At 34.3% G+C, this 26,908-nt stretch overlaps 1 protein-coding gene across 2 annotated transcripts in view; it reads left to right on the forward strand.

Moving 5' to 3' along the window:
- The window catches only part of Ets65A (DNA-binding protein D-ETS-3), a 182,111-nt gene that overhangs the window by 135,820 nt on the left and 19,383 nt on the right, over positions 1-26,908 (forward strand). For both annotated transcript variants that reach the window (XM_089649754.1, XM_089649753.1), the window contains exon 6: positions 15,696-15,743. In XM_089649754.1, coding sequence (XP_089505880.1) covers positions 15,696-15,743 — 48 coding nt within the window. The remainder of the gene's footprint in view (positions 1-15,695; positions 15,744-26,908) is intronic.

Below are 26,908 nucleotides of genomic sequence, written 5' to 3' on the forward strand. Positions count from 1 at the left end.
GCGTATCCAAGGAGGATGTTTTCATTTGCGAACTTAACAAAAACAAGAGGTCCATAAAAGAATATTTCTCTGATGGTTTGTGAATAATGTTATGTCTCACGTCAACTCACCAGAGATCAAATGGGATAATAATTCACCGACTCCAGATATTTTCATATCAGAGGGTTCGGCTCGGTAGAACTTCTAACAGGGCCTATAAATCCTACTGATCCCTCAACATAAATATTTTAAAAATCTTTTGTTATCCTACATATATTCAAAATGACCGACTTTTGCATCTTTATATATAAATTTTTTGATAGATCTAATACGCCTCAATTTTTAATGAGAGAGCTAGGTATAATGCCAGTAGCCGAAATAACGAATGGTAATATTTTTATAGTCTGAGAATGCCAAGTTCTTTTTATTTCATTTCCTAAATCTGTGTATTTTCTTTTTTTTTTCATTAACAGATTTTTGAATATTACAGGAATTTGGAATAGCGACATCAATGATATAAGTTATTTTTTTTAATTTTTTCATGTAAAACTATATCGGGTCTATTATGACTAATCGTTCGGCCTGTTATTCGTTTTTAAAAATGAATTTGGTTCGTATTCATAATACGGTACTATATTACGGCAGTCAATCAAGTTATGTTTAATTACCAAACTTTGGTGAATTATTTTTAAAACTTGATTGTGCCTAAATGTATACTCGGGATATAATAAATATATAGAACATCCCGATATAATATATTCTATAGTTTCCGGAAAAGCCAAACATTTTTTGTTTATATTTCTATTATCATTTGATTTATATCTACAACCTCTCTCCATGGGTATAAATGTTTTGTTTAAATTTTTCATTTAAAATAATCTTTAGTTTTGCATTAATTTTCTTATTTCTCACTATGCTGTCTCAGTAGAGTTAAAGTTAAAATGAGGAAATCCATAATTGGTTTTATTTTGGCTTTATAATACTTATGTACAAACTGGAAAAAATGTAAGCTGTCGATTTCCCTAAAATTAATAAATTTACTAAAAGTTTATCAGGAAATGACCTGCAATCTTGTTTTCATCCAAATTACCAATAATTTGAAAAGATTTAAAAAAATAATCTGATTATCTATACATAATCATTGAATTTATACGTGTATAAATCCAAAAGTTAATTTATTATGAACAGAATAAATTTAAACAGCCGACCGAACGCTAATAAATGATAATATTAAATGTGTTTTTATCCCCATACCACCAATGGAGGGTTACCCAATCAATATTCACATTATTTTCCGATTATTTTGCAATATGTGGGCACTGGCACCCATGACTAGCTCGTGGTGCATTTGATGTAACTTGAATTGGCAAAGTTAAATATTTGCCGACAAACATTATAGGCGAACACACACATTCAGTATAAATCGAAGCTTGCTCTGTGTGGCATATTTATTTAATATGTGACGAAAAAATAATATCTACTGGGAAATAAACAGTCAAAAAATATCGCTGTGATGGTAGAATATTCACAAAAGTGATGTTATTATTTTTGCAAGTATTTTATTATTAAGTAAGTTATAATTATGTTTTTAAAGTTTATCCGTTTAATAAAAACAAATTGAAGTGCTCAGATAAATGTAAGTATTAGTTCTGTAAGTACCTATCAGCTTTTGACGCCGAAACAGCGGTCACAATAATAATAATAATAATAATAATAATAATGTGGGGAGGTTAGTGCAAAACTAAATAACTTTGTAAAACTTAACAATAACATATTTAATAGAATTAATTTAATTATTTTTGAAATAAATTGAGTTTTTCAAATTTAACACAAAAACAGTAAATAAAATTTTTAAATGACTTACTTTTGCATGGTTGAAAATTTTCTTTTCCTGTTTGAAATAACTGACTTCAGACCACAAATACCCGAACTGATTTCGGTTTAACTGCAGTAAAAGAAAAACGATAACATTTTGAAAGTCATCCATATTTGTCGCATTGCAGAAAGTTATTTTTAAATTCATCTGTTTGAAATTCGATTTTGTCGTGAATGGATCAATGCAAATCTTGGAATTGGAAACTAACCCACTTCGGAAATTACAGTATTTTATATACTAAATAAATGTCGGTCGTACCCAATCGAGATTTGGATCAGTTGTTAGCGCGGTTGACCTCAGTCCCTGAATAGGAAAATTCAATCCTCAGTCAAACAATTTTTTTTTAAAGTTTTTAAGATATATAAAAAGTTCACATCAATTAAAAGCGTCTCTTAACTGCTGTGAACTTTTTTTTGGACATGTGCTTTTCAAAGACATGTATAATACTATCACGTAAAGATTTTCACTGACTTTTCTTGTATTTGTATCTTTAAAATGATCTTAGACTTTTACCACCATGGAATCACTAGAATTGTGTTTGATTTTGATTTTGTGTGACGACCCGTGAGCACTGAATATGTAGAAAAGCGTGAAAAGTCCGAGTCGGGCCGTGTTTGCGAATCAGCCACGGTCGAACGCTCCGCTTCTTTCTTCCTGCAAGACCCGAGGAAAGAAATTTCCCTTCGCTCCTTACATCAGCCGGTGCAAATATTAGCCTTGCCGGCCGTGGGCGCGGGCCATGTTTGTTAAGCACGGTCAGTTACGCTTGGCACATAAAAGCTTATTCCTGTCGCCGTATATTGTCGCCAAACACTGGTGGACGGTGGCGGGGCGGCTGTTTGCTAAACAAAGACAAGCGCCGCAGCGGGGGCGACAAGAGAAATGCCAATTTTAGGAGATTTGAACCCTTGCACGTGCTGTCTCGGTAACTTGTACGTTGCACGGTGACTTATTATGTGTTATGATCTATTGAACATTAAAAATATCATAGAAACTAGTAGTTCTGTGAACAGTAAACTTTGCGCCTAAACATCTTATTTAATTTATTTTTTTTAAATATCTGAAATTTGTAAAAATGTGTTTAAATACCTTTCTACGTTACCATAAACCATAAAGATAAATTATCATAAACCATATATATTTTCAAAATTAGTTAAAAGAAACGTTTCAATAAGCAACCATTATGTTGAACAAATGAAAATGAACATAAAATTTATGAAAACAATTACTCAACCATTAAAAAGGCCACCATGTTTAAACGGAAACGGAACGAACAAATTTATAAATATACGAAATGCAAAACGATCGAGTTAAAACAGGACTTCTTTTGCTTTTAGTCAATTGCATAATAAAGTTCGAGAGCTACATTCAACATAAGTGATTACGAATATTGGAAATTAATCAATTACATGAAAAAAATGCTATTGACCCTTTACTATAACCTAATGTGTTATTAACTTACGAACTCTCAAAAAATAATGCCTTAAATTGGTAAAATTTCATCACTGATGGTTATTTGCTCCATCATAAAACTTTGATGAAGATTAAAATGTAACAAATCGAATTGTGCACGTAAGTTAGAGAATAAAGCATTAATGAATACAGTGTTCGAGTGGTACCAAAGCTCACCAATCAAATACAACCCCTTCTACGAGTGAGTAAGCGAATAAAGGACTGATTACCGCCACTAGAACAGTCCACTCGAAAGAAAGCCCCCAAGCCGGCGATAGAGCTTTCCAGTTGCTCCCTCGCAAAACTGGGTAGGCAAGTACTGGTACAGAAGCGAAGAAAGCTGCTGCCCTCTCTCGGTATATTGTGAAAGCTGTTATTTCTTTCTTCTTGAAATTTAGCGAGTTCCCCATTCACGTGTAGGCGTCCTTCTCTACGTGATCCGGTCTCGCCTCCCGACGTGATTAGCAATTAGTTTCACTAAGCTCTCCAGTTTGTGCGATGGAGGCGATAGATTGGAACGGCGAAGTGGCGGGAGAATGAGCGTCCTTCAAAGCGATGGAGAGTTGATCGGCGCTGAATAACACTTGTGCTAATCTCATTTCCGCGGCTCGGAGAGCAACAAGATTTGGTATATTTTCACAACAAGTGAGGCAACACTATTTTTTTACTTTTATATGGAAAAAAAATAGTTTTTTTTTTCATTTAAAATGTGGCTTTAGTTATAGGCTCCGTAAGTAAGCATTAAAAAAGAAGAACATGATTTTAGGGGGAATAGGAACGTAAAAGGGATTGCGATAATATTAAAACTAACTATATTAATTAAATGGTAAAATTTTTTATAAAACATGACTCTTTGAGCAAAAATCTAATATATTATCTATTTTTGTTAATAACTTGAAAACATAAAGAGTTTAACTCGGAAAATTAAAAGAGATTATTTAAAAAAATAACACATACATTTTTAAGTTGTAAACTTAAAAATTTTATCTTCACAAATAAAGAGAGATTATTCTAAAAGTTAATTCAAATTTTTAGGAATTATATATAAACGTAAAGAGTTTAACTCGACAAATAAAAAGAGATATTTAAAAAAATTACACATTTATTTGTAAGAACTCAAAACTTAAAGTGTTCCAAGTATCTGTGTTACAAATTTGCGATGTGAGGTTTTAAAATAGTTTTATACTAAAATATTTTACTACAGGTAGGTACTTTATCGCTTGTCTCAAATCTGGATGCTTAAATTCAAAACAAACCAAGAGTTTATTGAACCAGAGTTACATCACAGACAAACACCGCAAACTCAAATTCGTAAGTTTGATGATATGACAGCCTCTTGTAGTAGTGGCCTAAGCTTTTGAAGATTTTGTGTTCACTGAAGTTAAATATTTTTGTCAAATATTTGAGTAAAATTTTAGTTCATAGATCGCGATTATTATCTGAGTTTAATAGATTCGTCTCAAACCACAAATAGATAAGTAATAAATAAGCAGTCCTCCGTGAACTTATACAAAAAAGAACAGACTTCTAAAAAAAAACCTGTAAAAAAACTTTATATTGATAATAAAAAAAAAAAAAAAAAAAAAAACAATACCACCGATTTTTTATTTGGCCATGTTGATAAGATTCGTTTTGATTCTATTTTAACTTATGTTAATTTTTAAAACCATTTCCCAACAACATTGTGTAAGACTAATTTACGGATCTTTCAGTCACTAAAGTTCAGTGGATCCTATATTAGGGTGTAGTTCACGAAAGCGCCGCAGATCTTGCGGGCGGCAGCTTCAGTGTTATGGCCGCCCATTAATTACTTGCGCCTTCCATAAAGCGCGTCAAATGGCTTTTTAATGATGTCGGAGTTGAATAATGACTGTTAAAGTTCACTCTGTGATTCAATATGCTAATTCCAGTGATAAAAATAACACATCCATTGTGTTCGGCCATAGATATTGCGAGAATTTTATTTATTAATAAAATAGTACATTACAATAAAATAATAGTTGGAGCTTCACAATTATTGTACTTAACTTAATATAATATTGAATATATAAACCTATGGAATTATCACAAAAAAAACACCACAGTTATTCAAACTAAAATTACAGCTGGGCAGTACTTTTTAAGTTGGCAACAATAAAATTCTACCGAGTCAATAAGTATTACAAAGTACCTGTGTTGTGGCTTATCAGCCATAATCACAGGGTAACCATACAACATTGATAAGAAGGACAGTATGAATAATTATTGACAAAAAATAAAGATAGATGAATATTAACAGATTAGCAATAATAATAAGTAAATTATAGTAAGTAAATTAAATACACAATAATAATAAGAAAATAATTGTAAGTAAATAATAAGTTAATAAAATATTTAATAATAAGTTGATAAACATAAATAAGTAAAGTACCTACATAGTAGTAAGTAAATATGGATACTTAAGAATATGTGGTTTTCACACTGATTTATGACATAAGCGGCAACATGATAATCTAAACTCACCATACTCTGCTTCGTTTACTTCTATTTTTAACTTGTCAAGTTTTTAATTAAGTTTTTTACAACTAAGAAAAATATACAGATTTTTTTAAACATTGAAAAATAGGCCAAACTTATTATTTCAGGAAGGAGATCTTTTTTCAGATTTTTCATTAAAAAATATTGGTTGTTAATTTATTTTGATTGATATTAGGATAAAATACTAAAAATTTATTATTTATCATTTGATCACGGAGAAAACTTACTGATTAAACTTATAGCTAATTTATTAAGAATATCTTCAAATTATTTGTTATCCGGTTTAAAAAGGAATGGCAGACTGAGATGACCATCTCAGTCTGCCATTCCTGATTCTACTATTAGAAAAGTACCAATTAATTGTCACAATTATGAAATACGTGTTCGTGAAATATCTTACATTTTGGCATTTCGTCATTATATATTATTAAAATAAACGCAAGTGCATGTACGTTTATTTTGATATTATTAGATATTTACTGAAAATTTATCAGAAAGCGGTCTGCAGTCCCAGTTTTTAAGCGGGTTAGCAATAATTTGAAGAGATTTTCAATAAATCAGCAGTGTGATATTAAATTAAATAATAATCATTAGGTAAGCATTATATCGACAAATGATTGCCCCCAATTTGCAGACCATTAAAGGCTACCTCTGTGTCTGCGTCTGATCATCAATCTAAGAAATCACAGTAATTTCTGTAACGAAATGATGCCTCGGGGCGGTGTGTAGTGTAATAGCCGGGTCGGGATTATTCAATTCATTCCACGGCGACAAAATACAAATGAATGTCTCCCTCGAGGCGAATCGGCAATCACGGAGTGCCCTAATGCGCCCGCAGCCCGGCGCTCCCCTCGCAAGGGGCCCGGGTGCACGCTGCAGACAGAAATATTGGCTTAGCGTTCCTTGTCTCCGCGTTTAGCCGCCTTTTGAAGGGATCCTGTTTGATGCGATTCAAATCCGCAAAGTGTGATAATAAGTTAGTGAATGTTATTGCGATGAAAATTCATACAATGTAAAAAAAATCACAATTAATTTATTTGTTTATTGAAAGTCATAGATATGGAAAGAAAATAAAGGAAAGATGATAAGATTAGATAAGTAAAAAAGAAAAACGAAACAAAAACCTGTTATGCAGTGACCTCATTGTTTAATTAGTGCAGCTTTATACTTTAATATGGGCATATTAAAAACATCAGCTAACATAGCATATGAGTTACCAATGGTGTATTATCTATTTATAACAGAACTGTAGCTTGAAACCGTAGTATAATTATTACAATAACACATACCAGCGAACCTTGAATCAACATTAATATATCAGTGCTATCCAACTGATAATTTACAATTTTATATAAACATATGAGGAAAATAGCTTACAATAGCAAACTTTGCAATATTGCATTTAAAAAAAGAGACAACAATACACATTATAAGTTGTTAGCATAATTAATTATCTACGGGGGTAGGCGGTATCAATTGGGGTACTTTGTGATGTTGAAGATAGTGGAGAGGGGAAGAAGATGGGGAATATGCAGACGGGGAATTAGGTACCTGGCTATTCGGATCTGATCACCATCGGAAACCATAAAGATTTTCACTTTGAACCTCAATAAGATTTTGTAATCTTGTTGTAGAACAATTCTGAAGACAAGTTATTTTGATTATCCATGATTCTTTCATCGCTTTCGAAAAATATATGTCTACGTAAGATGATTGACCGATTGACAGTATCTTAGATGTCGTGAATTCAATTTTAAAATAAAATAAAACTAAAAATAAATCACACATTGATATGATATGAACCAACAAACTTACCCAAAGTGTTTTAAATCAACGTGATCAAATTTTATCAAGTTTTTTAGATATGTACAAAAATGTGAAAAATCTCCCACTTTAGCGTGCTTTGAACCAACAATCATCTTCAACAAGGTGGAAAGAACATAATATTCAAATCAGTGTACCGCGTGCCTAAAGTTTTTGTTTCCGTCTTTACACTGTGTTGAAATATTTCTGCTTAACTTGTTCCAAGTTTGTTACTTTTTTCCGGCAGCAAAAAGTAACACGAAAAGTACCGCTAATTTCCGCGGTAGAAGTACTTACTTTACATGTCACTTGCATTCAGTATCGGAGGAGTTCGGGAGTGTGTGGAGGATTTTGGCTGTCGATGTTGATGAAGGCACTTAACCAGGACCCCTTTGATTTGCGTGACAAACATACACAAGTCACCGCCTCGTGAGTACCTACCTACTACGAAAGCGAAATTGGTTTGTAGAACATTATTGAACAAAAATAAAATACAATAAAGAGCAAAAGCAATAGAAAAAATAGGATTTTTTTTCATTTCCGACGTTTGGAGCAGCAAAAAATCTAGAACGGAGAGCTCTGGTTTATTGACATCTTCACTTTTTATGTGAATACCTCACAAGAGTCCCGACGGCTCTCAACCATCTGGAGCCTGTGAGACTATGGCATCCCCAATTGGGGTAGTGGGCAGTGGCGGCTCGTGAATTTTGGGTGTACTAGAGTGCTAATATTAAATAAAATGACATTATTGATGTTGTAGACCGAAACGTTTTTTTATTTTTTGTTTTCGATAATTCTACTTTTTGTATGAAGATTTTCATCAAATTTGGTTTGGAAGTGCACTGCACCGATTTCCTGAAAAACCTTCGTACGAACAATCGAATTTTCAAAAGAAATAAAAACTTTTTCCGTAATTGTAAAAAGCATTCACTTTGTGGCTCATCATAATTTACAATAAAAACACATAAATTTATTTTTGACCACTATAGTTTTATTTTCACTCTACCGGTTTCGGAAGAACCCTTCCTTCGTCAGGAGAATATTAAAAACTTAGTATTATATATACTTAATATTAAAAACTAGTTTTTAATATTCTCCTGACGAAGGAAGGGTTCTTCCGAAACCGGTAGAGTGAAAATAAAACTATAGTGGTCAAAAACAAATTTATGTGTTTTTATTGTAAAAAACTTTTTCGGCTACAACAACTTCAATAATGACATTTTATTTTAATATTAGCACTCTATTACGCCAAAAAGTACACTGGTAGTAAGGAAGGGAAGGAGTACTTAGTTATTCATATTTGGTCACCTAACACAGCTAAAGCCATTTCAAGCAACGTTTCAATTCTGAATGGTGGCATTTCTATAGGGTGACCCTGAAAGTATCTACCACTCTGGAATGTGTCGAAAATAGCTATAATATTTGTGTTTATATAACACAAATGAAACAAATAAAATTTGCCGGGTTTTGAACCTCCAAATTCGTAAAAAAGGATCGTAACCATTCAACAACGGAGTCCGTGGATTGTAATGTGTTTTCTATATTGAGCTGTGGAGGTTTTAAATAAGCAAATAACTTAGGCGATGCCATACGTAGCACTGCAAAATCATGTGTTTTTGGTTTGAAAATTTGGTCGCCTAGAAATGTTTCAGATGCTTTAATTAAATACTTCGAGTAGAATACATCTTGGCCTTTGAAATAATCGAGTATTTTGTAGATAAGTCTTTTTATGAGCCCAGAAAAAATAATGTATAAGGCCTATGAAAACTGCTTTAAAGTTCAAAATCTCCTACTTAAGAACCCATTTTCGGTTTTAATTTTATTGTATAATGTGGCAAATTAAGTTATTTATAAAATGATCGAAAAAAAATTAATATTTATGCCTGAACATCCACAAAATAAAGTAAAAGGCACTTTTTGGCCATGTTTTGTTCTTGCATAAATCAAAACAGGCAGATGGTGTTAAGCTGGAATTTAAACCTTATCGCCATCTACGTAAGGGTTATTATTGATAGCGGCTCATTTAAAAATATTACACGACGTAGTGCATCGCCTTAACAAATAATAATAACAATTAGAAACAAATAATTAATAACAAATTTAATTTATGCACTAACAATTTTTTACTGTGTGATTTCATAGTAATAGAAAGAGTATTTACAAAGTAACTCTCTTGTACAATCATGAACAATATCGACAATATTTAACTAATTGTGAAACTCTTCGCAGATTGCCAAATAATAAATAAAATATATTTTGTCCAAGCGAACCTACATTGGTTTCCCGTTGGTACAACATCCGACAGATAGCCACATACTTCTTGCCTCGTTCACATTCATACATCGTGTAATACATACTCTTTAATTATTCTGACTCTTGACATACCCTGACTCAAGTATCTGATTCACTTGTTCGTTCCATGTTTTGCTCGGGGGTCCCCGACTATTTCTACCATTCACGTGTGCATCATATATTTTCTATATTATCCTTTACTATTGGAATAGTAGTGCTCACTAAAAGCACGCGCCCCTAGGTGATTTCTTCGCATATACCTAATCGGCTATAACTAATACTGACATCGATCAAAAGGTCGTTAGCAAATAATGTATTATGTTCCGCTTCAGATAATGTCTCACCGGGGTGGTCTTATTCGGGTACATGTATATATCATACATCAATAACACAACAATATAAATAGTTACACATTAGATTTGTAATACTTCGAATAGTGACGTAGCATAGTCTAAAATCTAATCAGCACAAAATTCGTGTAATAATATTTCTAGCTCTGCCGGCACTTGAATGGTACCTTTTTTAACAGAAAATAAGTACGTAAAGGTTATAATAATCGTGTCAACTTAATAATAACGTAAAAACGATAACACAATAACTTTAATATTATTAACATAACAATAACATAATTACAATAATATACTAATAATAACAATAACACACCAGTAAAAACAATATAAATAGTAACACAATAAAATAACATTAACATAATAACAATAATAATAATTACACAAACATAATTAAAATAATAGAATAACAATAACATAATAACAATAACATCCAAATAATAATATAACAATAACATAATAAAAATAAAAATTTACGTAATAACATAATAACAATAAAAATAACGTAATACGTTTTTTAAAAGGAGCAATGGTCTCGTAGTATTAGGATGTTATTGTTATTATGTTATTATAATAACAATAACATAATAACAATAACTTCCTAATAATAATAATATAACAATAACAATAACATAATAAAAATACAAATTTACGTATTAACAATAAAAATAACGTAATACGTTTTTTAAAAGGAGCAATGGTCTCGTAGTTAAATACTCGTATGTCAACAGAGTGATATTCATTACCCACGAATCTCTGAGGTATAGAACTATACAAACAATTAGTGCGAGAAGCAACTACATTAAGTAGTTGGTTTGACTTTAAAATATATATTATTATTTATTTATAACAATACAAAATAATAAGAATGGATCCGGATCTCCTTAAAACATTCCCAAAGGATGTAATTTCTGGGATTGTTTTAATTCCATTCCATATGCCACTGGTGTTGAGTACACATGTACTTATCCATATATAGGTTTGTGTATAATTGAGGGTTACTGTCAAAACACTCATAATATACCACTAAAGTACAACAGTCACAAAGAGTTTTAAATGACATTGATTTTAATATCCATTACCATACCTTAGAAGCACGCCGAAAAATATTTTTAGGAAACATTTTTTAAACTAATCTTTGGAAATATACTTAATCCACTTAAATTGAAAGAGGTTCACTTATAGATCAATAAGAAGTATTATTTTTTAATGATAAAATAATGTTTATAAGACAAGGTTTTATGCATTGCATAAAGGATAACAAATAATTATAAGCAATAATTAGTCACCTGAAATATCAATAGAAATTGAAAATATCTCCCTAGTAATAATAAATGCCGCCAACGGGAATTGAACCCGTGCCTCCTGATGTCCGGTCAGGTGCTCTGAAACCACTGAGCTATGTCTGCTTATTTCCAACCCGCCAAATGATTCAATATGTACCTCAATCAACAATTACTGCTTATTAAAAAAAAAAATTAAGACAATAATTTTGGTTGTGACTCCTCTGTCTTTGCGTAACTCCGTTTCAATGAATCAACTGTGGAACTTTTTCTTCAAATTTTAGTGTCCTTTTAAATTTAAGAGTTTGTTTGGAGAATTCAGGGAAGCGAAAAAGTACCTACCTAAAAGTTTTTTTAACAGTTAATTATTTTAACAGTCATTTTCAAATTTGGAACTGATTCGTCGAGAATTCGGACTATCCGTTATTTTTCAAAAGTTCACCCTAGTTTATAATAATGAAGACGAGAGGAAATTCGTTTATTAATAAGGACGAGTTGTTTAACAGAATTTCAACAATTCATCAATTTTCAAAGTTAATGTTAAGTTCGGTGAAAGTTTTATTAAATTTCTGTAATAAACTGTAAAATTAATTAACTTTAAAATTTGATGAATTGTTCAAATTCTGTGAAACAACCCGTCATAAGTGTTATACACGGAGAACTCTTACTGATATAAAATATTTTTTATTTACCTACTAAGAATCTCTTCAAATTATTCGTATTCCTGTTAAGAACGGGACTACGGGCCTTTAAATAATGAATGGACCGGTTTCCAAATAAACTATCAGTATAAGTCGAATGTGTTATAGCGATGTCCGAACACGTGTTCATAAAAATACATATTTTCGCATTTCGTCATTGTGTACAATGTGGGTACCAAAAGCAGGTGGGATAATGCAATGTAATGGTAATTATGAATGTAATAAAAGTTTATTAGGAAACGGCATGCTATCCCGTTTTTAACAGGATTTTAATAAATCTGCAATACTCATTTTTCTCAGTGTATTATTAATGAATTAATACAATTTCATAAAAAATTCAAAAACTCTTCCGCAATCTGTACATGTGATACATTTTATCGTGCGTTGTAATGGATAAAAGTTGTCATTTTATTGGAAATCTTACGATACAAAACATAAGTCAAAAGATATTCGAAAGATTCTCCCCAAATGACGGAGCGATCATCCGGAAAAAAATATCGGATCGAAAGACAAACGTATGTTTCCCCGGCTAACTCAATCTCCCATTTCCAATTGCACAACCAAAAGTATACGCACCGACTATAAATAAATAAAATATCAATAATTGGTACAATCTCTGCCTCCAAATGGTATGATTGCGATTTATATGAACAGCAAAAGTGATTACTTTTCGATTTAGTGACAGCGTTTGGTGGGGCGACCACCCCCTCCCCACCACCCACCAGACTTCGCCCCTGGCCGCTTCACGCGAGGGGAGAAACCCGAAAAATGAGCAAACAAAGTTCCTTTGGCAAATAAATCTTATTAAATTATTATATATTTTTAAATACCCTTCTCAAAAGAGCAGTGAATGGTCATAGAAAATTATTGTCTATGTCTTAGGACGGACGAGAATCGTACAAGTCAATGCGAACGGCTACGTAAATAAATTTAAAAAAAAAAAAAAAAAATCATTCAAAGTAGGTACCGTTATGTACACAGAATAAATCTTCATTTTTTTAAATTATAAAATAACTATGATTACAAACAGTATATAAATAATAATATGATTCAAATTTACTGAAATTAACAATGGGGCTATAGAAAATGAAAACTAATAATTACTATTAAGTTAACAAAATGTAAACTAATAATTACTTTTAAGTTATCAAAATGTAAACTGATAATTACTTTTATTAACAAAATGTAAACTAATAATTACTTTTAAGTTAACAAAATGTAAACTAATAATTACTTTTAAGTTAACAAAACTTAAACTAATAATTAATTTTAAGTAACAAAATGTAAACTAATAATTACTTTTAAGTTAACAAAATGTAAGATGATAATTCAATTTTGGGCTTTCAATAAAGGAATTAAAGATTTTAAAAAGAAAAATTACATCAGATACTAATCTTCTATCGTACTTTAATAGATTTTTTATTAAATAGATAGTGTTTATTTTTCAATAGTTAATAATTTGCGTCTTAAAAATCCATTCATTTCTTTATTCCGGAATGTGGGGGAGGTTGGCGTAATTAATCCCACAAATACCACGAGAGTGTAAATACTTATAAAATATTTTATATATGCAAGTAATAAAATAAATTAAAAAAGAATTAGCAAATTTATAAAAATGATAAATTCAGAAAACAAATATAATTTTTTTAATTATGTGAAACCGCACAACTGCTCCCGATCGTCTGGAGCCACTGAGACTATGGCATCCCCGATTAGGGTAAAATGTGAGGCTGAAGGTAGTGGGGAGGAGAAGTAAATGTGGAGGAGGAAGATCAGGAAGTATCTAGCTATTCAGATCTGGTTACCAAATACAGCCAAAGCCATTTAAAGCAACATTTCAATTCTGAATGGTGATCTTACACCAGGGCGATACTGAGAGTATCTTCCTCTCTGCAACGTGGTGCAAATATACTATACATTATTCTAATTGATTAATTTGTGAATTTCAATCCCATAAAATGTAATTGCGCAAGTCGGTATTTCAAACGCGGATCTTCAGCTTGGTGGTCGAGAACCCCATCCCTCGACCACGGGACTCTGATGGGATTCATTCATAAGCGAATAATCCTAGCTTGGAGGACATTATTCTCTCGTATATAAAAATAATATATGTATATAATTAAATTAAATATTATATATAAAATGAAGAAAAACTATTTTTCTGAGAATTTTAATCATTTACCACTGAAAAGACAGGTTCGGAGTCCGCCAGTTCGTGAGGGTGAAGGGTCCACTGTTTAACCTCCGCCGGTACTGCAGCGCGCTCCCCACAGCACTGAATACTGATGGGGGGTAACAGAAAGCTCTGCTAATTTTTCCTCGGTGGGGAATTAAAGGACAATAGAATAGGGCATAAGTCATAAAATTTTATTACATCTAAACATACAAATCACCCTCGTTACGAGATATTAATTGCCTTTCTATGCTAATGCGTGTCTGAGAAGCTAAGTTATTATTATTGCAGAATAACGGCGACATAATAGAGTGTCTATCTTGATTACAGCTTATTTAATTCTTCGATTAGCATTGTTTTCAAGGGTAAACCCGTCCTAAGACGTTGTCAGAACCGAAACTTAAACATTACAAACTAAATATTCAAATATGGTAAAAAAAAAAATTTAATACGGTTCAAGTACATTTATAACACAGAAAAAATTTTTACAAATAAGAATTACAATACTTTTTTGTAAGTTTATTCTGTGTTTTCAAGAATATCTATAAAATTACATAAGTTGTGTAAGGGAGTTTATAAACAAAATGGTATTGACATTATCGTTGCAGTTGATGGTGTTTTTAGTTCGTGTGACTCTATTAGGAACATGAAATTTAATCAATTGAAATAATGCAGGGCTCTCAATTAAGGAATTAATTAAAAAAATATCATTTTCTCCAAAGCAGTGCCTAGGTTACCATTTCTTATTTGCCCACATAAACGCATTAGACTTTAATTTGATTGGAAGATCAATGGTTCACACGACGCCCGTACAAGTGCTGAGCTGAGAGAACTAGCAAGTAAGTTTATAAATACCTGAGCATTGTTGGAAATTGCTTCACGACTTATCGGAAAAGGATAATGTCGGGAAGACGAAGGTTGGAAAATACCTGACTATTCAAATCTTGTCACCAACCACTCCAAAAGCCATTTGAAACAATATTTCGATTATGAATAGGGATCTACCGTCGTTATATTTCAAGTTTAGTTGTATTTGAAAAGGATTTTAAACATCAGACAAATGCATACGATGTCAATTTCAATTCAAACTCAGCTATATGAAAGATGTTAGCCACTAAGCTGTTTAGAAAATATCTTAACTCTTCTAAGCGATCCACATTTTTATCGACGTATTATTGAGAAAGTTTTTTTCGAAACTGTGTACGTGTGTAAGTATTTAAAAAAATTATAGATAATTAATAGTTACCTTAATAATAATGTTTTCATTTGTAGATCCCTACCAGATGTTTGGCCCCACCAGCAGTCGGCTGGCAAGTTCAGGTATGTCAATAAACAATTCTATAAATACAAATTACAACCAAATACATACATTTTGATGAGCAAATCTCATTTAAAATTATGTTGTATAAAACGCTTGTACCTATCGCAATCCACAAACCACCACATACCGAAATGTAAAACAACAAAAAATAATAATATTAATCCAGTTTCCTTGGATTAATTCCATTTTTACGTCACAATATTTCCGAAATATTATTTTAATTTTCAAAATGCTAATCAAACGTGCCATTTTTTATATGCCTCCAAAATGAAATGTTTGTTTTTATTAGTGAATATGGCTTTTTCACAAGTCACACGATCCAACGTCATAATGAAATTGAACGGTTACAGATCGTTTTTAAAATCAATAATTGCGTTATTAAATCAGAGAAATAAACTTTTAACCTTCAAATTATTGGCAATGCGGTTAAAAACGGGATTGCAGGCCTTTAACGAATGAAATAACTGGTTACCTGATAAACTTTTTGTCAATTTCAAAGACAAATAATTTGAAGAATTTCTTAATAAATTAGAAATACTCATTTTTCTCCGTGCATTTTTAACGGTTTTCATAGTTTGTGAAAATACCGCATTATATATGAAGTGATAAAAAAAACATGAAATCTGTAATGCGTTGAAGTTTTTTTTTATATACATTTACCTGTAGTCATAAGGTCACGTCAATGTACCATTACTGGTCACTAGAGGTTAAAAAGCATTCAGAGTCATAATTTTATTAGTCATGCGTCCTTCGTGAAAGCTATAAGCTATTAGGCGGGTGGCCGACGCATGCGCGCGCTGGAACGGAATATCAGTAGGTAAACATTTCATGTAATTACATACATCCACCCGCCCTGATTTCCCAGCGCGAGGCCCCGACACACTGCGAATAATAACTTCAATTTAATAGACTATGAATGATTCCGTGTACGACTCAATTTGACCTTTTAACGGTGGGAGTTTAGGGTGACAATCTGATTGTCAGCGTCAATGGAAAATGATTACAAGTCATGACGATTTGAATTAATATGTGTTTTAACATTTCAACTCGAAATTACCGGTTATTATTAGATTATGTTCAAGCGAGGGGGTGTTATATCAATTGAACTTCATCAAGCCGAATTATTGCACTGTTTTAGCAATTTACTCCAAACTAATAAACGTGTTTTAAATTTGCACAACTGAAAAAAAAATTACCCTACAATCATGGTTGTTTATCAGTGGAGTAATATTTTAAACACGCATATTTGTAAGGCCCTAAAAGTTTTAATTTAGCGACGTTTGTAAACCAATACTAACGAAATAGTAGATTTACTACTACAGTAATTACATCGCATTATATTGAATGACTACTTTAGTTAAATGGATAGAGGAAAAATACTTTTTTTTTGTTTTTGCAGCGAGCAGTGCCAGTTTTAGAGACCTATGTAGAATTTACTCTATAAGCGTATTTTAATTTTAACAATTTGAGTTTTTCTTGTGTAACATTGACCACCTAAAATCATCCAATTTTGACGGAATATGGCATAAAAAATATCGAAAAACTGGCGTTAGCCATTTTAGAAGTAAGGCAGATTATATTGAAGTGAAACTTCTTTACGCGCGTCATGCAATTTCGAGGACCGGAGTAAAACCGACTGTTCCGTAACGCCAATTGCTTTTGACAGGCCGTGTACTAACCAATCGTATCGTCAGGATTTGAACTGTTTAGTTTAAGTTCGCACAAGTCAGCTAAAACGACGGAAAGCCGTGAGCCCAGCCAGTTGGACAAAAACGGTTCGACCTGTCAATTATCGATCCCCGGTTGTGTTATCGGAATAATCATAATACGTATTTATTATCGCAATTTAATCTAAAATAACGAGTGATAACGAACGACAGTTCAGTTCCAGTGCTGACAGATGAGGCTGATGCAGATTTCACCATCATTTCACCGGTAAGTTGCTTGTGAAGTAACGTTACGCATTGTGTTTCCGCATTCGCCTGTCAAAAACCGTATAATTAATTGATTTGTTATCTGTGTGGAATAGCCCTTGAGTCGGCTATTCCAACCCCTGTTCGTTTTTCGAACATTTTTGGTGCCGAAACTAGGGAACTTTAAGATTATAATCTATCTATGCCAAAACGGATATATGCTGTGGAATGTTTCTTAAATTTTGAATAATAATCAATTCGAACAGTAATTAGGTAGGTACCTAGCTCTTGAGTATTTACGACCTACCGCGCATATAATTATAATAGATTAAATTATTATCATTTATTTCGTTTATTTACGACCATAGTATTTACGATTTCATAGTATTTACGACCTACCGCGTATATAATTATAATAGATTAAATTATTATCATTTATTTCGTTTCGTTTTTAGGTACGTTTCCAATCGCGTTTATTCAACATGGCCCCAGCCATTCAAACATTGCGCCGGAAACGGACATTAGCGAATAATAGGTTAGTCAAGACACATGAAATAGCAAAAAGCGCTTTGCACGATGCAACTAAGTGCAACTTATTGTTAGCGCATTATACTACTCTGGAAAAGATAGTTCTTGAATTTGAAACGTCTCACGCGGAAATATTAGCTTTAGATGACACAAACGAAATTGATGAGGATAAAATTCGTGAAACCTTTGACGAGATGTATTATCAAATTGTCGAAATTTACCAGGAGTTAACCAGTCAGCCTCTCGATTGTAAGACCGCGAATGCGTGCACAAACGTTAAATTACCAAAAATAAACATTCCAATATTTTCTGGAAATGTCAAGCAATGGCCCGAATTTTACGACATGTTTAACGCTCTGATTCATGAAAACAAATCTTTATCCAACATCGAACGCATGCAGTATTTGTTCTCATGTTTATCTGGAGAAGCTTTAGGGTTAATTCGGACATTTCCAGTACAAGGAGCTCACTACGTTGAAGCATATCAAAGATTAATCGCGCGCTATCGTAACGCGCGTGAACTCGCCTTTACGTGTTGGCGGGAAATGCTAAATTTAAATTTTCCGCCTAACGATCCTTTTGAATTTCGTCGCGTGTTCGATGTATTTAATGAGGATTTAACAATTTTAAAAGAATTGGATCTCCCAATAGATAATTGGGACTTCGTGCTTTGTTATTTAATTCTGTCGAAATTAGATTCACCTACAAGATGCGCATTCGAACAACTGCAGTCTCCTACCGACCTGCCTTCATATTTGAAACTCAAAGAGTTTCTTTATAACAAATGCGAAGCTCTTGTACGAGACTTACATTTTTCGACTCGCGATAGCAGTACTATTGACAAACCTCTTGCACGGAACTTTAATCAGGCTGCCAAAAAACGCACTTCAGCGCTTCTTTGCGATCTTAATAAAGGACAGCCTAAAACAAATAGGTCCTCGAACTCCACCACTTATCTGAAATGCTCCTGTTGCGGGGAAGACCACTCCATTTCCAAGTGCAAGGTATTTGCACTCAAGTCAGTTCAGGATCGCCTACAGTTTGTTCAATCACACCGTTGGTGTTTCAATTGTCTTCATTCTTCTCATTATCTTAAAGATTGTAAATCTTTGTTTACATGTCAAAAATGTCAGCAAAAACATCATACTTTGCTCCATCGAGACGAAAACGCTTCTTTGGAAGATCAGTATCAACACTCCACGGCGTCTACGGACCAGGAGCCTTCTTCCGACTCTAAAATTCAGGTCCTCACCAACTTAGGAGACAAGTCCATAGTACTATTGTCAACCGCCAATGTTGGCATTCGCGATTCATCCGGCCGTTTCCAAACCTTTCGCGCATTGATCGATTCGGGCAGTCAAGCTCACTTCATCACCGATCGTGCTGCGGAGCTCGTAGGCATCCCTCGTCAAGCCAGTTCTCAGAGAGTTAGCGGCTTAGGCCAATCTTCCGCAACCACGTCAGGAGTCATTCAATTAGAGATCGGTGTTAAGGGACGGGTTCTCTTCAACATCAAGGCACTTACGCTGCCAAGTATCTGTGGCAACATGCCAACTGTTCGTCTAGATAAGTCATCGTGGCATCAGTTGAGAGACTTGCCTCTTGCCGATCCTGACTGTCACAAACCGGGACCGATTGATCTTCTTCTGGGTGCTGAGGTTTTCTCTTGTCTTCTGAGACCTGGTAATGTGAATGGTGGTCCACGTCAGCCATCAGCTTTCAATTCTGCATTTGGTTGGCTTCTTCTAGGTTCAATTGGTTCGGACACTGCTCACGAAACGAAATCTTTCATCGTTACTAACGAGGACCGGCTCCACGAAGAGGTCCAGCGACTGTGGGAGTTAGACACCATTCCCCAGTCTTCACACCTCACTCATGAGGAACAACTTTGTGAACAAATGTACTGCACTGACCACTCACGGGACGGATCTTCGGGAAGATACATCGTATCCTTGCCTTTCCGAGAAAGTGGAAGGGATATCTCTTTTCCAGGGTCGCGTGAGATCGCTTTACGTAGATTCCATTCACTCGAGCGCAAACTCATAGCAAATCCAACCTTACGTGAACAATATTCTGCTTTCATGACTGATTATTTACACAGTGGTCACATGACTCGTGTTCCTGGAGAAGATTTGCACAAGGGAAAGTATCACATACCTCATCATTGCATTCTTCGTCCAGGCGGCACTAGCATTTACTTAAGAGTCGTTTTCGACGCCTCAGCGACGGATGTTAACGGATCCTTGTTAAATGATACCTTGCTTATCGGTCAAAAGCTTCAAAAGAACCTGCTGGAGCTTTTGCTAAAATTCCGTATACCATCGGTAGTGTTTACTGCTGATGTACGACAAATGTATCGCCAAATATTGGTTCTAGAACCAGATCGCGCTTTCCAAAGAATATTTTGGCGTTTTCATTCGTCGGAACCCTTCCACGAGTACCAACTAAACACTGTAACCTATGGTGTCTCCTCCGCCCCATTTTTGGCCTGTCGTACTGTCAAACAGTTGACCAAAGATGAAGGTTATGATTTACCGCTAGCGCGTCGTGTGCTAACTTCGGATATTTACATAGATGACATCGTTACCGGTTGTAACAGCTTAGAACAAGCTCAACAAACGAAAACCGAAGTTATCGAGCTGTTTAAACGAGGTCAATTCGAATTGCGGAAGTGGGCTAGTAACAAACCAGAATTACTCGCCGATCTGCCTCCGGAATACTGCCTCAATGACTTGGTGTCCATGGATGTTGATAACTCTCACATTCTCAAGGTATTGGGATTAAAGTGGGAGCCACGACATGATACATTTTCATTCGAAGTCCTATGCCTCGATCGCGAGTGCACTAAACGCACTATCCTCAGTGAAGTCGCTCGGGTTTTTGACCCTCTCGTTTTTCTATGCCCTTTGACGTTTTTCGCCAAATCCCTAGTACCAAAGTTGTGGGTTCTAAAGGTTGGGTGGGATGACACCCCCCCTGTTAAAATTGTTCGTCAATGGGATCGTTATACTAAACAATTACCGCTCTTGAAGTCGTTCAAAATCCCTCGATGGGTGTCATTCCCTCACATGGAGTCGTGTCAACTTCATGGCTTCTCAGATAGTTCGGAACTTGGATATGGCGCGGTAGTTTACTTGCAAATCATGGATGTTAACGATAAAGTCCAAATATATTTGGTTTGCGCCAAGTCTCGAGTCACCCCCACAAAAAAGATTTCATTGCCTCGCCTTGAACTGTGTGCGGCAGTTCTTCTAGCAGATCTATTAAAATTCGTCAAAGATTTATACGTACCATTGCTTCAGATCTCCAATACCTTTGCGTGGTCGGATTCAACCATCGTGCTCGCCTGGTTACGTTCTCTTTCGTGTCGCTGGAAGACTTTCGTGGCTAACCGTGTCAGTCACATTCAAGATGCCCTCGAAGGGACTTCCTGGCATCACGTGTCATCTGGAGATAATCCAGCGGATGTCGCTTCTCGTGGTCAATCTCCAGCCGATCTGATCGATAACACGTTATGGTGGGCGGGGCCTTCGTGGCTGATCCAGTCATCCGATTCTTGGCCGTTGTTCGATGGCAATTTCGACGAAATTGAACTTCACTCTGAGGAACGAGTTCGATCTTTATTTGTCCAACAGGACGAAAATCTGGTGGACCTATTATTAGTTAAATTTTCTTCGATTCGGAAGATCCAACGCATTCTCGGTTACTGTCTTAGATTCATATACAACCTACAGAATAAAGAATCTCGTCGTTTGTATCTTCCATTAAACCGTGCCGAAATTCACACTTCACTTTTGACAGTAGTTAAACGCACTCATCATGTACATTTTAATAATGATATCACACGCTTGAAAGAGGGCAACCTTATGTCGAAACAAATGCGGAAGCTTAATCCCTTCATTGACGACCACGGTGTGCTCAGGGTGGGTGGCAGGTTATCTCAATCTGGGCTCGAATTCGAGTATAAACATCCTGCCCTATTTCCTCGCGAATCTAAGCTTACTTCTCTTGTGATAGACGCTCTACATCGAGAACATTGTCATCCAGGCCCCGACGGCGTTGTTCGTATCGCTACGGTTCGTACATCGAATGGTTCTCTTCTCACGAGACCATTACCCAAATTGTGTCCATTGCCTAGTCAATGTGACTAATCATTTTCGCTTCCGCGGCGCATTCTTTCTTATCATTTTCATTATTATTATTAATATATATATTTTTTTCTTTTTCTTCTCTCTTTTCACTGTTTCTTCGTTCACGCAACGTTCCACAGCATTGCCCGTTTTGTTTCTAAATTTTATTTAAAATACACGTTGTTGTATTTTGGTGGGCGGAATGTTCCGTAACGCCAATTGCTTTTGACAGGCCGTGTACTAACCAATCGTATCGTCAGGATTTGAACTGTTTAGTTTAAGTTCGCACAAGTCAGCTAAAACGACGGAAAGCCGTGAGCCCAGCCAGTTGGACAAAAACGGTTCGACCTGTCAATTATCGATCCCCGGTTGTGTTATCGGAATAATCATAATACGTATTTATTATCGCAATTTAATCTAAAATAACGAGTGATAACGAACGACAGTTCAGTTCCAGTGCTGACAGATGAGGCTGATGCAGATTTCACCATCATTTCACCGGTAAGTTGCTTGTGAAGTAACGTTACGCATTGTGTTTCCGCATTCGCCTGTCAAAAACCGTATAATTAATTGATTTGTTATCTGTGTGGAATAGCCCTTGAGTCGGCTATTCCAACCCCTGTTCGTTTTTCGAACACCGACTCATGACCGAAACGAAAATGCGGGTACCCCCACCACCGATTAAAGTTCATTTGATCTAGTCAAAGTTTTGAAGTAACATATAAATGCTTCTTAGCTCATCCCGACAACTGGCGTTGGTGGTGTAATGGTCAGCATAGTTGCCTTCCAAGCAGTTGATCCGAGTTCGATTCTCGGCCATCGCACATTATTTTTTTGTTTTTAACGCCTTTTTCATTCAATATCTTATTTTTTAGTAGGTCAGAACATTTTTTAAAAGAAAATAATATTGCAAAATAATAAAAACACTTATCTCACTGTGATAAAACATTACTCCGCTAGAGCGCGCTTTGCGTTATTGTGTTGGATTAAAATTATTATCTAATCCGTATATTATGATAATTGTATTACATTTATTTAATTAATTTATTTATTTTGATAATATGTAATAATTTACAGAAAAAAAAATTAAAACTATCTCCCTCTGATAAAATATCCGTTCGCTAGAGCGCACTACGCGATCTTGTGTGGGATTCTATTTCTGTACATTGTACATTATTTTTAAAAATATATTATATTTTGGGTGTGATGTAGGTAACATTATAAAACATAACAAGCTCTCATATTTTCAGAACCTACATAATATAATCAATTTATGCGGCTTTGCTTACAGTTGGTGCTCAGCGTGGTTGGCTTTCAATCAGTTAAGCGAGGTTCGATTCTCGGCTGTGGCATTTTTGAAGTGAAACCTTGTTGAGGTGGGGGAGCCGCTCACGAACGTTCTCTCTCTTCTCTTCTTTCCTCTCTCTCAGACACCAGCGAACTGCGCCACGCCAAGCATCAGCTGAAACTAGAAGTTTCACTTCTGTCTTGCGTAGGCTTGACACACCCACTTTTTTATATTGGTAGAATGACTCCCGTTTCGATAGAACTAAGTTTAAAATATATCATTATTATGAATTGCATATATAATATTTCACCTTCTCTGCTAAACCCTATATTTCGGACATTACAATTATAATTTACTATTTTTAGTAAAATGCCACCTAAAATATACCATTGCTGAACTTTTAATATCGAGTACCTACATACTTTTTACAGAGACTATGGTTTTGTTTAGCACCATTTAGACTTTTTAAAGTTGAAATCACACAAGAGTCATAACTGCTCCCCACAATCTGGAGCACACTGAGATTATGGCATCTCCAAGTGGGGTATATTGTGAGGCTGAAGGTAGTGAGGAGGGGAAAGAGATGGGGTAGGGAAAGATGCGTAAGTACCTGGTTATTCGGATCTATTAACCAAACATGACCAACGCCATTTCAAGCAACGTTTCATACTGAGAGTATCTTCCACTCTGGAACGTGTCGCAAATATGCTATACATTATATTAAATAAGTAAATTGTGAAATAACGCAAATGAATCAAATTAAATTTACTTGCGCATGTCGGGATTTGAAGGCTTGCTAGTCGAGAGTCAAACCTCTTGAGGCAGTGATCATCCCACTTCTTTACTGACCGCCTCAAAATCTTCACTTTTCATTACATAATGATAAAATAAACTGCCTAGATACGACGCTTTTAAATTGAAGTTAACTCGGTACGCATCTATAACAATATACACTATAGTATCGTTAGCTCTATGAAGAGTTGAATACTAGCAGCAGCTGACCGAGAGGTACGCTTGCAGATCAGTTCCTATTAGTTCCGTTGCGCTCGAGGTGAAAGCTTCGCGTCCAGCCGGTAGGAGGCGTTTTCTTGATGGAATATTGCACAATTCCAAGCGTGAAACTCAGTGTGTACATATAAAATATATATTTCCCAATGGTGGGTGGGTGTTGGGTGCGTCGGTGGACGAATGGGCGGTTAATGCTTCGGAAGGCCACGTGACCGGCCGCCGTGCCAGATTACCAGTGGTGACTAATCGCGCGCCCGATTCGCTCAAACAAAGGGTACGTGATTAACTACCGAGAAGCTTGTTCTTTTCTACGTCTAACTCATAATATTACAAAAATATCTTACATTTTAAATTTTATCTACTATCCGTATCTATTTTATTTAATCGTTTCTGTCTCCATTTATATTATTACTGTCAACGATTTTCATATATAAATAAACCTCGATGAAAATATCAAATATTCCTCTTGTGAAGAATTAGTATATAAAATTTAAAAAAAAAAAAATCACAACAAGACCAAACGTACATACCTACATCGTTACATGAAAATTAAACCTTATAAATAGTTTTTAATATTTGCTATCATTGGAGGAAGTGTCAATTTTGAAAAGGCGTTTGATGTTTAAATCAATTCAAACTAATCTCTAAAAAATAATTATCGGAAGGTAGGTACTCTTAGAAATACGAATAAGAGTGATAATGGGTATAAATCTACTAGTAGTTCTGTGAACAGTAGACCTAAACTGAATAATGTGTTTCTAATACATTTTCTCTTCTCTAAATAGTATCAAATAAAGTCACTTTCTAGGTCTGTTTGTTTATGCGCATAGTTCTTCTAAACTATGCAACGGATTTTGATAGGATTTTCATATCATTTAGAAAATTTCTTTCGAAAGGTTTATATATATGATACATGCACATTATATTTATAGAAAGTAGATAAAAGTTGATGTTTGTAATCAAATCGTAAAAAAATATTTTCTGGCGCTTACATTGCTAACGCTGGCTAAACCTTATGAGATACATCAAAATAATGTACTACGGAATTGTATATCTTAAAAAGGCCTACAAAAAAATCTGTAAATGTATATGTCTATCTCCTAAGGATAACTCCCAGCAACGCGGGGTACACATAAGCTAGTAAATTTAATAAATCAAAACCGAAATTTCCTCTGTAATCCTAAGATTAGTAAGTAGGTACTTAAATACCTACCTACTTAATTAAAACCATTAAGGCGATGCCATACGTAGTAATGCAAAATCATGTGTTTTTGGTTTGAAAATTTGTTCGCCTAGAAATGTTTCAGATACTTTACTACTCTACTGTGAGTAGAATACATTTTGGCCTTCGAAATAATCGATTTTTTTTTACATGTCTTTTTATAAGCCCAGAAAAAAATAATTTATTAGACCTATGAAAACTGCTTTAAAGTTCAAAATCTCCTATTTACGAACCCATTTTCGGTTATGATTTTATTGTATAATGTGGCAAATTAAGTTATTTATAAATTGATCGGAATAAAACCGAGGGGAATAGAGTCCCATTAGCTCAGTTGGTAGAGCACTGTCCCGGAAAGACAAGGGTCCTGGGTTCGAGTCCCAGATGTGACCGTTTCCTTTTCTGTTTCAGATTTTCGTTTAGAAATCACTAATATTGTCTTCAATATTTAAAAATTTAAATATTTATGCCTGAACATCCACAAAATAAAATAAAAGGCACTTTTGGCCATATTTTTTCTTGGATAAATCAAAACAGGCGGATGGTGTTAAGCGGGAATTTAAACCTTATCGCCATCTACGTAAGGGTTGTTATTGATAGCGGCTCAATTTAAAATATTACACGACGTAGTGCATCGCCTTAATATTTTTTCTTACATTTTTTTCAATTCGAATAAGGAATTATACAATTTGTCCGAAAAAACATTATTATCTTAATGATAATTCTTTTTTCAAACTTTTTTCAGGCAGGCACGTATTGAATAAAAGAACAAATAAACGCTAATTTTACATTTGAAAAGGGGATTTTTAAATAAGCTATCAAATTGAAACGCAAACAAAATGCAAAACCAATGACGTCCTACTAAAGCAAATTACACCATGAAATATTCACTTTTTATGTCTGGAATTTGTAGGTACACTTCATCACTGCCAACATAATTTAATTCCCTCGTGAGTTTTTTTTTTAGTTTTTTAACTATTTGTTTATAAATTGGATGGTAACTAAATGTGTAGGTTAGGTTAGGTTAGATAAAAAACAAGAATTATAGTTTTATCCTAACGTTTACGACAGCCAAGAT

Source organism: Hesperophylax consimilis, chromosome 31, assembly GCF_061612785.1.
Source record: "Hesperophylax consimilis isolate HC1 chromosome 31, BYU_Hcon_1.0, whole genome shotgun sequence".
NCBI classification, from domain to species: Eukaryota; Metazoa; Arthropoda; class Insecta; order Trichoptera; family Limnephilidae; genus Hesperophylax; species Hesperophylax consimilis.